The 13,730-nt window shown below is 41.7% G+C and overlaps 1 protein-coding gene across 1 annotated transcript in view; it reads right to left on the bottom strand.

Annotated features, from left to right (window-relative positions):
• Window positions 1-13,730, bottom strand: part of LOC142886166 (heterogeneous nuclear ribonucleoprotein C-like) — a 32,084-nt gene that overhangs the window by 3,971 nt on the left and 14,383 nt on the right. Inside the window, exon 3 of the mRNA XM_076023134.1 lies at window positions 2,820-2,870. Within this exon, the coding sequence (XP_075879249.1) occupies window positions 2,820-2,870 (51 nt within the window). The remainder of the gene's footprint in view (window positions 1-2,819; window positions 2,871-13,730) is intronic.

Raw genomic sequence — 13,730 nt, 5'->3', positions numbered from 1 at the left:
AATGGGCAAGCTACCAGAACCCGTTGATGCGTCATCCCTATTTGAGTTTTATCCCCAGACACGTGAATAGAAATGTATATCTAATGTTCCTTATTTTTTCACTTTCAGCCCAGGTAATTTTTTTTTTCTCTTTCTCGTGCTGTGTTGGCGTTGCCTCCTCCCCACGGACAGCTCCATGTTTCTATCTGTCACTGAATGTAATTGGTTCTGTCAGGGCCAATCAATAGCTCCCCACCAGGCCAGTAGTGCTGGTGACAGGGGGTCTGGCACAGTCAAACTCAGCGCTTCTCGCAGAAACAACACAGTGTATTTGTGTGTGCCGATTTTCTGAAGAAAATGGAGCTGATGTGATGGAAGCGAGTGATTTAACCTCTCACGTGACCCTGACAGCCATGATTCAATGACCAGGTGCGACGCTGCTATGGGAGCCAGAAACCAACTGGCTGACGCAAAGAAGTGTGGAAAGTGGGGCAATCAAGTATGTGAATATTAATCACGTTTCACTTAATTACAGCCTCATTCAACACCAAATGTGCAGTTTGTGATTTGGATTAAAAAGTAGTTTGTGTTGACTGTCATTTGCTCATAAAAGTACATTTTTAAACTGTTAAAAAATGCATAGAATTAATTGTGACATCATTGTAAAATTAATGGAGTGCTGAAGACTGGACTGGCAGAAACTTAATGGATGGATTATCCAATATTAAGAAAAAGTTACTGTAGGTTTCTGAAAAAATAAACACTTCCTCCCTTATGAAACTATAACTTTCCAGACTCCTGCGGCAAGTGGTAACAAATGACAGTATTGACTTCTGTGCTAGTAATGACTGCCCTTAAATCCAAAACACCTTTCAACACTGACATTTCATAAATATAGTGTATCTAGGCTGCACACAATCCTGCAGTAAAAAAATAAAATAAAATATCAATTTGATAAAGAAATGTTTTTTTCATGACATGTAATTACTGCAATTTGTGCAGAATCTGATGTTGATTCCACTTTATCTCCTACTGTTTCTAGTAACAACCTGTTTCTATATCCGGACAGTGTGAGCACAGCCTTTGTGCGCTGTATATCTCAAGCCAACAAGCGGAAAGCAGGCTGTCAGCTTCAAGGACTTGGACTGGGTCAGTGATTTAAATGTACTGATTGAGGTGTTAGCCAGGCAGTCGCACACGTCCCGTTTTCCTCAAAAGGTTTCTCCTGTTTACCAGTTAGCCGAACCTTTTCATTTGTCACATACACACACACGCACACACACGTTCGGCAATGTCATAAGGATGAAGTGTATCAAGCTACCTTAAGTGTGTGAGATGAGAGGCTTTAAGAAGAGTGAGAGCAAAGATTCACAGCAGTTTTAAAGTCCTTTTGAAAGGTTTGCACGGGCACATAGACAATGTGTTGTTACACCAGCTTTGAAGTGTCATCCCTGAAAATGAAAGCTTAGACAATGAATGACTGCAGACGAGTGAGGATTACAGAAAAAAAAAGTGGTGTGTGTGTGAGTGTGTGTGAGAGGGAGTGTTTGTGTCTGTGGATTAGACCGCACAAGGAAAGCAGCTTTGTCAGCTCTAAATGTTATCTGTGTTCTGAGAGACACTTTTCCTTCGTGTTCACACAGGAGGTGAGTGGACAAAAACCCCCCAAAAAATCCAAAAACATTTCTCTCCTTCCCACACCCAGATGTGCGCAAACAGCCAACGCAGACCCAAACCAAAACACACAAACACACAGCTGTCAGCGCAGACAGCCAGTGGAGTGGAGTGGGGAATAATCATGCAGTGTGTTAAAAACAAATTGAAAATCAGTGGCGAGTGTTCCTCCCTGAGTGAGGGCACAGAAAACACTGTGCAAGGCAAACTGGTTGGGAGGGAGGGTTGCATGGTGGTGAGTGGGGGGGCACACAGGAAAGATGGCGATTCATTCTGAGAGCGGCAACAAGCGCAAGATAGACGGTGGAACGGCGCAGTGTGTAGTTTGTGCATGTACGTGTGTGCGTGCGTGTGCGTTTGAACAATCCGTCTGTTTTCTTGTATTCAGATGTGCTGAGTGAGGAATTCAACTGAGGCCCGGGGAGAAGGCGACTCCCTGTGCAATTTCACTAGCAATCAAATAACACGGAGCCACCCGGAGAGGAACCACTTCATCTACCTAACGGCAGCACTAGTGTGCGCACTGCACAAGCAAATACTGCAGACAGACCGCACAAGGAATTAACTGCTGGATAGAACACCCCAAAGGAGCCTATCTATCTATCTATCTATCTATCTATCTATCTATCTATCTATCTATCTATCTCTATTTTCATTGCCAATTTGCTTGTATTCCATCTTCCAATTTAATCTTTAAATTAAACTAATTAAACTAAGTTTTTGCATTTTGGGTTTTGCTTTTTTCTTTCAACGCTGTAGTTTTATAGGAAAACAAAATAGCACAACTTCCATTTGAAAACAATGTACAATGCATTTATGAAATGTATACTCTGACATAATGGCACATTTATCTTAATTTCAGACAGCATTCAGCTACATTGTGAGTAGAGCTGAGACAAACAGTGCCATGGTGAAGTCTTGTTTTACAAATGGAAAGTCGTGCAGTAAAAGTTGAGCGCCTTCACATTAAGCGATAAAACTCAACGTAAAAAATGCATGCGACTGTCTGCTGAAGCGTCACGTGCAGCTGTTTAGCGGAAGAGATGACAGCATCGCATAAGGCAACGGAGACGAACGGCTACAGCAAAGATGATGAATCCTCTTGAGCCCAGTTTGACACGCAGGCAAGCAATATAAAATGTGTGTGAGCCGCCGGGTGACAGTACCTGTCATAGTAGTCCTCGTGGTAGCTGTCATAGTCCAGGTCCAAGTCAGCTCTGCGGGAGAGGTGCAGACAGGGACAGAGGAGAAACTTAGTAAGGCGTGAGTCAGTGTGTAAATGCGCGACTCAACACATTGCATGGTAGAATGACTTCATCTGGAAAGAGTGCAGCGCTCACCATCTCCAGCCAGCCAGAAAAAGACATTGGGCTCGTTCTCCCGTTCCCACCAATGTGTAAAATCCATAACTTTCTCTCTTCTCTCAATAATACAGAGCACAAATGTGCGTGTGCCTGTGTGTGTCTGTGTGTGTATGTGCACTTCTCTCTCTCTCTCTCTCTCTCTCTCTTTGTGTGTTGGAATGGGATGATTGATGTGACAAGACTCCAGTTAAACAAGCTGGCAGCTGCTCTGTACCTGCAGAGCACACCGAAGGGAGAGCGAGAGACGAAAAAAAAATGACACAAAGCCAAAGCGAGATCGCATTTTGGTGTGTCAGACCTCGACATTTCTCCCTAATCCCAGCACTCAGTTGCTAATAATCCCGCTATGTCCCTCGTGCTGCCTCTGTCCCTCTCTGTCTGCATAGAAAGCCAACCCACGGTCTGGCCCCTAACCTGCTGTCTGCTTTGTTTACACTGATCTAATTTTTTCCGGTTGACATCAATCACTTTTGCTCTTTGACCACTCTCAGACGTCTGCCTTCTATGGACGCTTGGATGAAGATAGAAGAGCAGGTACGGCCTAATGTGGCCCCACCTGTGCACTCGCTCTACGGTAGATAAGGAGAGGAAAAGAAGAAACTAAAAGGAAGCTAAATATTATTGCTGAAAATTTTCACTCATTTCCAGTATGCAGTCCATGAACTGTATTCCAGTTGTGATCTTATTTGGGCAGTGCGGGCACACACACACACACACACGGCCAAATTTGGAATTCATCACCCTGCACACATGTTAAACAAGGGCATCACTGCCCATTTAGAAACCACAACTTATCCTGCTACCATAGGAAGGACGCCATGGTTGTGTCAATAGGGTCAGAATCTTAGTAAAAGTAAAGCAAATCTCCTAAATTTAGTACACAGACTAACATCATATCTACCATGGATGCAGCAAATCACTCACACTCTCTGCCTGTGTGTTTGTGTCTGTGTGAGCCAAGACTTTTTTTGGAGTGGGATATAATCATGTATCCTCCAGCGTTGCTCTTTTTTGTCTCATACCAGCTGTTTTTTTGGGAGCTCAGGAGACTGTGTGATAAGGTATTTCATAACATGGGCCATAAATGGAATTCTAATTTAAAAAAAAAGCCTCTGTTATCCTGTAAGGCAGGAAGGTTTTCACATCTCTTTTTAGCTTGTTGGGTCAAGCCAGATGAAATGTACTGCACACAAAAGCAAGGAGAGCATCGGAGTTTATCTCCCTTTAAAATCTTGCACTGGTTATCCACACTCTGAGGCAGAGGAACAGATTGAGAAGCAGTAACTTCTTTGCGAAACTGAGCAAAAATGGAAATTTATTTAGCCGGCGCGGCAAAAGAAAATCATAGCTATTCATCGATGTCGCTGTGAGGAGAAGCGAGCGGCTCCACTCCGTCTTTTGTGCTCCTTCATTTTGTTGCTCACTGTCTTATCTTTTTCATTAAATTATTTGTCGAGCTCTGTCGCAGTCACAAAAACTGCGTCAGGCAGAACAAGCTCATGCGCTTCCCAAAATGTAATAAAGTCGGCAATCTGTGATGGTGAATGTCAGTTTTTCCTTCTTTTTTTCCACATGCTACGGAGAGGCCCTCATTAAGTTAACAAGAAACACAGATTTCCTTTTCATTGATACTTAACGTTTCAAATGGACGTTTTGCAGCGCTGTTTTTTTTTTGTGAGTTAAGTGTTTGAAATGATAAAGCATTAGTCACAACACACATTTATAGAAGCCATTGCCTTGAGCCTGTCCTGCCAGTGAAAAATAATATATCTTCATGACATTTCTTTAATTTGAATGTCGCTCGGAAAGATTCCCCTCAAAAGACAAATCTAAATCGGTTACACAACCAAATTTTTCTATATCTGTTTTGGTAATGTCTGCCATTGACAGAGCGCTCTATCTCACTTGGCAACTCCCTGCTGAACTGTGGGCGGAGGACACTGCGATATTTAGCCTAAACAATCAGCAAATCCAGCCTTGCAGCATGAATGGACTCTGTCAGATCAGGTAAAAAATAGCCTGTTGACATGCAACCTACACATTGAAATAAGTGAAGTAATGTATCATTTACAAATTTTCCAGCATATTTTAGTGTGTATTATTATTGTTATTAATAAAAACCATAAAGAGCTTGTTGTGGTTTGAAAAAAAGAAAATAAAGTTAATTTGCTGGCAACAAAACCGTGTTGCTGCAAACATCGCAAGCAAAATTGATTTGAATGCATATATGCAGGATATTAAGCATGAGATGGGATGGGTAAAGGCAACACAGGGTTAATATCATTATGAATTATGCACAATGAAAACGTGAGATCAGGATGGATTGTTAGTCCTGAGCCGCCGCGGTGGAACACGCTGACACTTTGGGCCAAACACAAGCAATTATGGTTTCTGTCATAAGATTGAGACTTCCATAATAGGCTCTGAAAATTGTTAAAGTTGTATAAAGCAAGGTGTCCACGGCCAAGCCAGTCATTAAAAAAATGATGAAAAAAAGACTTTACTGGAATATGGTCATTGTTACCTGCGATGCAAAATCCACATGGATTTAATTATGAAATGTAACATCTTTCAGCTCATTGATTGGATAAAGAGAGTTACAAATAATAAATATGTGTGTCCTAGGAAAATTATAAGGCTTGGAGAAGAGAGGGAGCTGTTTGTAATTTAGAGGTATCATGCAGGGACAGGGAGTCTTTTGGATCAAATCCTTGCTTAACGCTCCGTTTGTCTTTGTGACTTCGGATGCTTGGCAATTCTGTTGTAATGATGGTGATGTCACGGCGATGCTTAATAATGATATTACCACACACAAATAAGATTTGTTGCCATTAATGCAGCGACAGGTAGGCACGGTATTTAACCTGTAATTACCAAAGTGAAGTGTGCATCCAAGCGCATCAGTTAATGTGGGAGGGTTTTCACCCCGTATGTGTGTGTGTGTGTGTGTGTGTGTGTGTGTGTGTGTGTGTGTGAAAGAGAGCGAGCAAGGGAGAGAGAGAGACAGAGAGAGATGAATAGGGGAAAAGAGATGGACAGCAGGGTCACTAAAGGCTAATTAATTTCTTTCATAATTTCTCAAGTGCCAAAGCAATCCATTAGACATGGCCAGCCATAAATCATCTCGGCTGAAAAAAGGCTTTGTGTGCACGAGAGGGAAAGTGAGAGGCGGGTGTGTGTGTGTGTCTGTGTGTGTACGTGTGCGTTCGATTAGAAGTTGCTTTTTGTGGAAAAATCCAAACAATACATAACCTACACACACTCTCGAGTTTTACAAGAGCTGCATCCAAGAAAACTGAAAAGGGATGTGTGTGTGCGCGTGTGTGTGCGCGTGTGTCATGTGGGAGAGTGAGCAAGATGAATTATGAGAGATGTGGATCAATTGCCTCAAAGCCTTGACAGACGCAATTTGAATCTGGCTGACGATGAATCAAACTGACGTCTTACGCCAGATTCCTCTGTTTTCGTGATCAGAGTGACATCCTCCGTGATGAATTATCTCTCCCTGCTACACACTTTTGTGTTTTGCAGTTTAAACAACTAAATCACCACACTGCTCACATTTTATGTTTTCTCTTGGCTTTTCAGGCCAGACAGTTATTGAATACTGATGTTAATTCAACCACGAACAAAAATGTAAAACAAATAATGGTACAGGAACACTAGAGCCTCAGGTTGTTTAGATAATAAACTACTGCATCCACCTGCAGTTAGACAATAAATCTTGCTGTGCAGCCATGTGGTGGGAAAATCTGTTCCAAATGCAGTTATTCATCTTCACACCTATTTTACTTTTAAATGTTATTGCAGAAAGTTGTCTTGTAGAGTGTACTAATAAAATTTCATTTTTCATACTTGAACTACTTCTTTTTCAATTTTCAAGAGCCCAAAAGGTTTAATAATTCATCGAGCAACATGTGATAATAATGGACGAGATCACTCACTAATCATGCCCAGATCAAATGACTCATATGAGTCACATGAGTCAGTACTACAATAAAGGCATTAGCTTTTAATAATCACGTTCTACAGTGTGAAATTGATTTCATCAACATCCTAAGAGCTGAACAACATGTGCAACACAGGAAAAAAACAGTCCTTTTAGAATGGTGTCAATTTTTCAAGAAGTTCCTGCACAATAACTTTGCACATTTAGGATGACACCAGATAATGATATTTTCTCACATGGTGAACAAAAAGTCAAGAGTGTGTAAGCATTTAGGACCTAGAAAAAGTCCAAGTCCAAAAACTTCCAGAAAAGTGAAAACTAATTTCAGCATATCTGCTTTAAACACAATGAAACACAGGGAAATAAAAAATAACATTCATAGGCTTTTGTATTTACCAGATTAAATACGACGGCACAGCGCTAAAACCTCTGCAAAGACTAAGCCAAAGACCACAAAACTTGACTTAGTTTAATTCATCTGCCAACTAAAACTTCAAGGTACAGAACCTGTGACATGGGATAAAATGATATCAGCAGCATACAGATGCACTGGGAAATTATGCACAAAGAGGAAAGAACATAATCTGGAAAACCAGATTATGTTCTTCTGGTGTTTCCGTTCTGTCCGACAACAGCAGAAGCACAAGTAGAATATAACTGTTTCCAATGGTGATTTTCCATGGTACATTGTATTAAAGCGGAAGAGTGCAATAAAAGATAAACATGCATTTAACTGTTTGTGTTTTCGTTTCATTGTGCGGTGGCTTGTACAGCCTGATTGTTAGAGACAAAAAGATGTCTGTGTTGGACAGACGTTTGGAAAATAGGTTTGCAGGCATCAAGTTAAATGGTCGACTGGCCCTTGTAGATAAAAAACAAAAACCTGAATGTAACAACAAAAAAACAAAAACCTGTTCATATGAAAATGTAATATGAGGAATACAACCTTGATTGGGTAATAATACAATATTACAGTGGATGTAATCATGCAGGGTATCAATCCTGTATTAAACTGTGATTTATCCAGGATGACCTATTACTATGATAGCTGGGCCAGGCTCTTGCCCACACGACACTGAGCACAGGGCAAGTGCTGCTAAAAACCATGTGGATTGATAAACAGTGTGAGAAAACTGACAATAAGTGCAGAGAAGGAAAAGAAAGGAAGACGTGCCAAAGGATGCTCAGAGTGATTGAGATGAGAGCAGAGGCTTTGATCAGGGAGGAGGGGGAGATAAAGGAAGTGCTGGCAGCTCATTTTCTGTCTCAGACATTCTCTAAAGGACGGACTCCACGCTAATCTACTCCCTCGTTCCCATTTCCATTTAATCACTGCCACTGTTATTTTCTGTAATTTACTTAAACTTGCAAGTTCCCATGGCTGAGTATTTCTTGTTTTATCTTAGTATAACAGTGAGTGAAAAAAAAACAGACACACGGTGATGGATAAGCCTAATTATAATCTGAAAATCTGCTAATAATATATAACATAATTACCGTGATCATTTAATGCAAGCTATGTACAATCAGTGGCCTTTGCATAGTCATGTGTTTTCACAAACACCTTGATTTCAGTGTCAACCGCTATGACGTCACTACAATAATGTACCTCCTTTTTAGTCTCTGTGACCTGTTACCACCTATGACCCCTCCTCCTGTTGGAAGCCTGCTGTCTGTTCTTGTTGTAAATAGCATTGAAGAGATTCTTGTTGCTGAAATTCAACACTGAGATGCCCCCAGAATACCGCTTTACCACACTCAGTTGATCACTAGTTGGGCGTCTGCTGTTCGTGCTTTGTTGGCTGCAGCCAGGTCAACCAACAACAGCCGTAAGAAGGCATGAGTTAACTTTTCAGCTATGGCAGCTCATTGCAACCTGCCAGGCTGCAGAACAATTTACGAAGGCAGCTGGATTGCTAATATTTCAAGTCTGAAATCCGACTCAGTCCTAGTATCTGAATAATTTTAAACAGGCTGAAACAAGACCCCACCAGTTGGAGTCGGAGCAGGACACTTGTTTTATATTTTTTTGCTACAGTTGTGCAATGATCATTGGAAGGGGGCCATGATTAGTCCAACAATGGCCCGGACATCCCCTTCATCCGAGAAACATGCAGCTCCTCATACTGAAGTGTTTGGTATGCTAACCCTTGCTATTGATTGTGATCATAAGAAAAATCAAAAAGCGTCATCAATCCATATTCTGCTCTGTGTAAATCTGTATTTCCATGACATGCTGCAAAGACACGTCCCATATCAGGGGGGGCGATATAATTGTCTGCGCAGTTATAGGAGATGGTGACACACTCGACCTGTGACACACACATCAACCTTTACTTCTCCTTCTGAGGTAGAATTGACATTTGACAAAGAGCTACGGCATTACTTTCAGAGAAACTACTGAAGCACACAGGAGTGACACGCTCTGCTGTGATAATCAATGATGTGTTCAGACCAGTGGCCAATCAATAACACATCACTGTGTAATCTGCTATTTGACATCTATTACTGCTTGGCCCACTGGTCTGTATCATTAGGATATAGTGTATGTACTGCAGGATGGTAATATACGGCTACAAGGCAAGAGTATGAGAGGTATTAGTGTAATGGCAGCTGGAGGACCGGAGCAATTTACACTTTACATCAAGGGTAAATTATGGCACGGGAGCAATTTATTTGGCCTTAGAAAAAGAGAGGGCGCATGAGTACGAATTGTTTGTCAGATTGCACTCGTCCGTCCTTACTTTAGCTTAAGCAGCCCTGACTGGGCTGACAGCCCTTGAGGTTTGATTGCAGCAGTGCCATCAGAACAAGTGGTAAGGGAGCAACGCACTGATAGAGAGGAGCTGGGTGAGTGGGTCTGCATCAATAAGGCACTGGACAGGAACCAGGACCGGAGATGGAGCAAAACGGAGAGAACCGGTCAGGCGGCAGACACGGGCAGGTGGGCTCAACACAGAGACATTGCAGAGGAAAAAAGTAGAAATTTGTCTGTGTTTCCCATCATTAATAACCATCATCCTACATAACTCTCAAATATCTGCAGAGGAAATAGGGAGGTAAGGGGGAACAGGGGATAATTGGAGATGAGAAGGATGGGCGACAAAGAGAGAAATGAGTCAGAGTCCCCTACAGCTGTCAGGGAACGGACATTCCCCACTGATGCAGTGGGATCAGCCGCGGCAGGAATGAGGTGTGGCATACCATGGTATGGTTAATGTGGGACTAACTGATCAGCCAGAGAATGTCACGGCTGGAATTAATGAGTCTCGTGAATCATTGTGTGATTTTATAACCAAGCATGCAACGATGGAAATATGACCCGTCCCATTGTTACCTGAGTGACACAAATCTTTTTTTAAAAGCAACAAGAGAAAGTGCTGGCATATTGTTCAGAGCACATGTGATAGAAACTAGTGATGTTGCAGATGAGGGAGGCTAAACCAGGACAACAGAGGACAACGGGGATGAGTAGCTTACAGTAAATGTCCTTGGATCGTCCAAACAAAGGATTAAAATAATCTGCCTTTCAAATAAAGCAGCATTACAGGTGATTATTGTGAGCAAAATACCAAAAAGGCCTTTCTGATCAATTGCTCATTTTGCTCTCTAGCACAGATGCCACGAATTACTCCTTATTTTTTGTCCTGTGGTAAAAACAGACAAGGTGCTTTACTTTGGAGGCCCCGTGAAATTCAAAAGCACAAAGCAAGACTCCAAGAAAAGAAAGGAAAAAAAAAAGTCACTATCACAAAGGACACAGACAAAAGCCCATGTTTGTGTGTCAGTAGTGCAAGGTGCATTTTCATGATGGCAGCATGAATGTGTATATGTGGATTTAGTTTGACTGTACTTTTTTTTTAAGAATTATGTTCCTTCCAGCAGCATGGACGATATGGCCTAATCTTCCCAGGGACGCAGTGTGTGGAGTGGAATAATTCCAATTCTTCTGCATGACTTAAGACCATCTGTGCAAAACTGAACACATAACAAATTGAGCGAATTGTGCTACTTCAAAGGGGATTTGAGGTTTTTTTCTGGATGTGGGGTTTTATTCAGTACTTAATATAGTGAGTGTGTGCACGACAAGAGCGAGACGTTTGCAAAAAAAAAAAAAAAAAAACAAGCAGGGGAATGGTGGCAAAGTCAGTATTGGGCACCTGAGAACGTCCAACTTTAAAATGTTTGCTACGGCTTCGTCATTGTTTCTGTCCATTAAGGTACTAATCTGTAATGTTCTAAAGTTGTACTTCGACATTTTACACTTTTTCCACTTCTGTCCAAAAATGTCTTGGTGAGCCCTGTTACTTCTTGGTCTTATCCTGGACCTTCCATCCACCTGCATGGGAATGATTCGGGCGCCTTTTCCTCAGGGACGTGTTTTTAGCATTTAACCCCGACTGTCAGTGGAAAGAGTTAAAATAGACATCATGGTGCCCAGTGCGGCAAATGTCACCCCTTATACTTATGGGAAGCCTCAAGCTGGAAGTAATACATCTGATTGGTTTGTCTCCCGTAACACTTTCTAAGGGTTCATCTCATTTGGAAACATGGGATAAATCCAAAGGATTTAGTCAGCACTCCCTCAAGTGTCCCAGGTTCCCAAAAAGAAAAGAAACATTGGTCCATTCGGAGGTCAGTAAAACTTAATACACACCCAATTCCAAAGACCTGCATTATGCCTTTCCTTTTCAGCCCCAGCCTCTTTAAAATTGTCTTCTAGCTTAGTAATTGTCAGACCTCATTAAGTTCTAGCACTTTATAATGAGGGCTGCTGTCAAGACCGCCTGTTATAGCTTCAGCACATCTTTTGTGTATGTGAGACTTCTCTCCAGGAGGGCCAAGTACTATGGCTTAGTGCCATTCATCAAAAGCTTGGGGACTTGCTGGCAGCAGTAATTAGAAATTTGCGAGTTAGGAGTATTTAATGCTAAATAGCATCATTACACGGTAGTAATGTGACAAGTGACATGCAGGGCCCTCACTCAGACCTCCGCTCCTCCCCCCGCCCCTGTTCATTACCTGCAAAGAGCATGGCAAGAACAGATATCGAGACAATTCCTCTCACAGGTGAGCGGAAACAGCTCAGAGCTCGAAGTTAAAAGGTTATACCCCGAGCTGTCTGCAGTAATTAATCCTTGCAGCCCTTTCAACTCTGTCAAGTGTGTGCACGTGTGTTTGCGCGCGCCTGAGGATATTTGCTGTAGATTGTTGAGAAAAGTTAATTCTCATCAACTATGGCCTTAGTTAAACTTTTCAAAACGGTGAAATTAAATTTTTGTTGAAGGTCTCGTTCAACGTGACCCATCAGGGGGCCACCGTTGCAGCCACAAAGACGAGAAAATCCGGTTTGTCTTCAGACATCCCTGGATAATCCAAACATTTAAAGGACAAACAATGAGCGGCTATTGAGGAAAACTCCCGAGAGCTGTCTGTCTGCGGCTCGAACTGTGATTGACAGAACTGACATTTACCGAGTCAACCTCCAGTTCCAGTCCGCAATCCTCGCTGGACCAAGCTTTAACCGCGGCTAACATTAGCCACGCTAATTCAACAACCTCCCTGTGTACGGCTCGCTGGTGATACGGTGGTGTCAAAAGTGCCAGAGAAGTGTGGATTTCAATTGACAAGAAGTATTATATATAAAAATTTTTTATATATATATCTTACACTGATGATTATGGAAAAGGAGTGACCAAATTATTTCATGGTAGTAAAATTCTGTGTAATTATTACACTTTAATTTTTTTTTTAATATATAATTGTAGCACCAAACAAAGCAGGTTCTTAATTTGAAACTACAAAAAAGATGATTGAGACTACAAAAAATGTGAGCAGCAATTTTGGGCCGTAAGCCTGAAAAAGGGGTATGTGCTCCCTCCCATACATAGTATATTAATAATGGTAACCTCTGGGCCACCGCATGACTGCTGAGCCCATGCTTTTCCCCATTTAATGGTGTCCCAGTGTGAAACTACTTAAATTCAGTAATTTAGATAATTAAAATTGAAAATTGAAATCTAATTTAAAATGAAACTATTTCGATTTGACTTCTTACATAACAAGAACACTACAACGTTAAACCAAAGAGTCGCAGGAACTTTACTAGAGTGTGCTACCTCTGCGTAGCGGACAGATATCTACTGACCTGATTAGCATAATCAACCTGAATTCTGGTCACAGTGGAAACACAGGCAGCCGCAGGCCAGAGGAACTTCCTGTTTTTTTGGAAGGAGCATAAAAGAGTTCCCCCATGCCAGGCTGCTGTAAATGCCTGGATGTGCTCAGAAATATTGCTTTTCACCGTGCGCCCCATTTTTTCACTCCACCCACCCGATTTCGTTCACTTTGCTCGACTTCGGTGTCACGCCGCAACTCTCCCTGTCTTCAAGATGAACTTGGTGTCAGTTCTCTGTGTGCTCTTCTCTCTGCTGTCATTGAGTGTATTTCCTTGTGTCAGCTTGTATTGTGTGACCTGAGATGTAATGGCAAGACTGTGAAAAAAAAAAAACCCAAAACAAAACAAGTACAGCAGGGTGTGCAACCCAGAAAAACTCCAGGTTCTATAAGAATTGTCACTGAGTTGACGTTCATACAGCAGTGTGTGCATGGGTATTTTTTTCAGTTTCATTTTTTTTAAACCCACCTTTTTGGCATCTGTCTGTGTGAAGGGTTTCTTCAGTTCTGAACTCAAGCGTTTGCTGGGATTTTCTGAGGTAAAAGTCACTTTTGAACAATTGTTTATGGCTTTATTTTATTTTTCA

This window comes from Nelusetta ayraudi, unplaced genomic scaffold, assembly GCF_046127955.1.
Source record: "Nelusetta ayraudi isolate G7.1 ecotype Tasmania unplaced genomic scaffold, CSIRO-AGI_Nayr_v1 ptg000002l, whole genome shotgun sequence".
NCBI classification, from domain to species: domain Eukaryota; kingdom Metazoa; phylum Chordata; class Actinopteri; order Tetraodontiformes; family Monacanthidae; genus Nelusetta; species Nelusetta ayraudi.
This window is presented reverse-complemented; position numbering and strand designations above follow the sequence as displayed.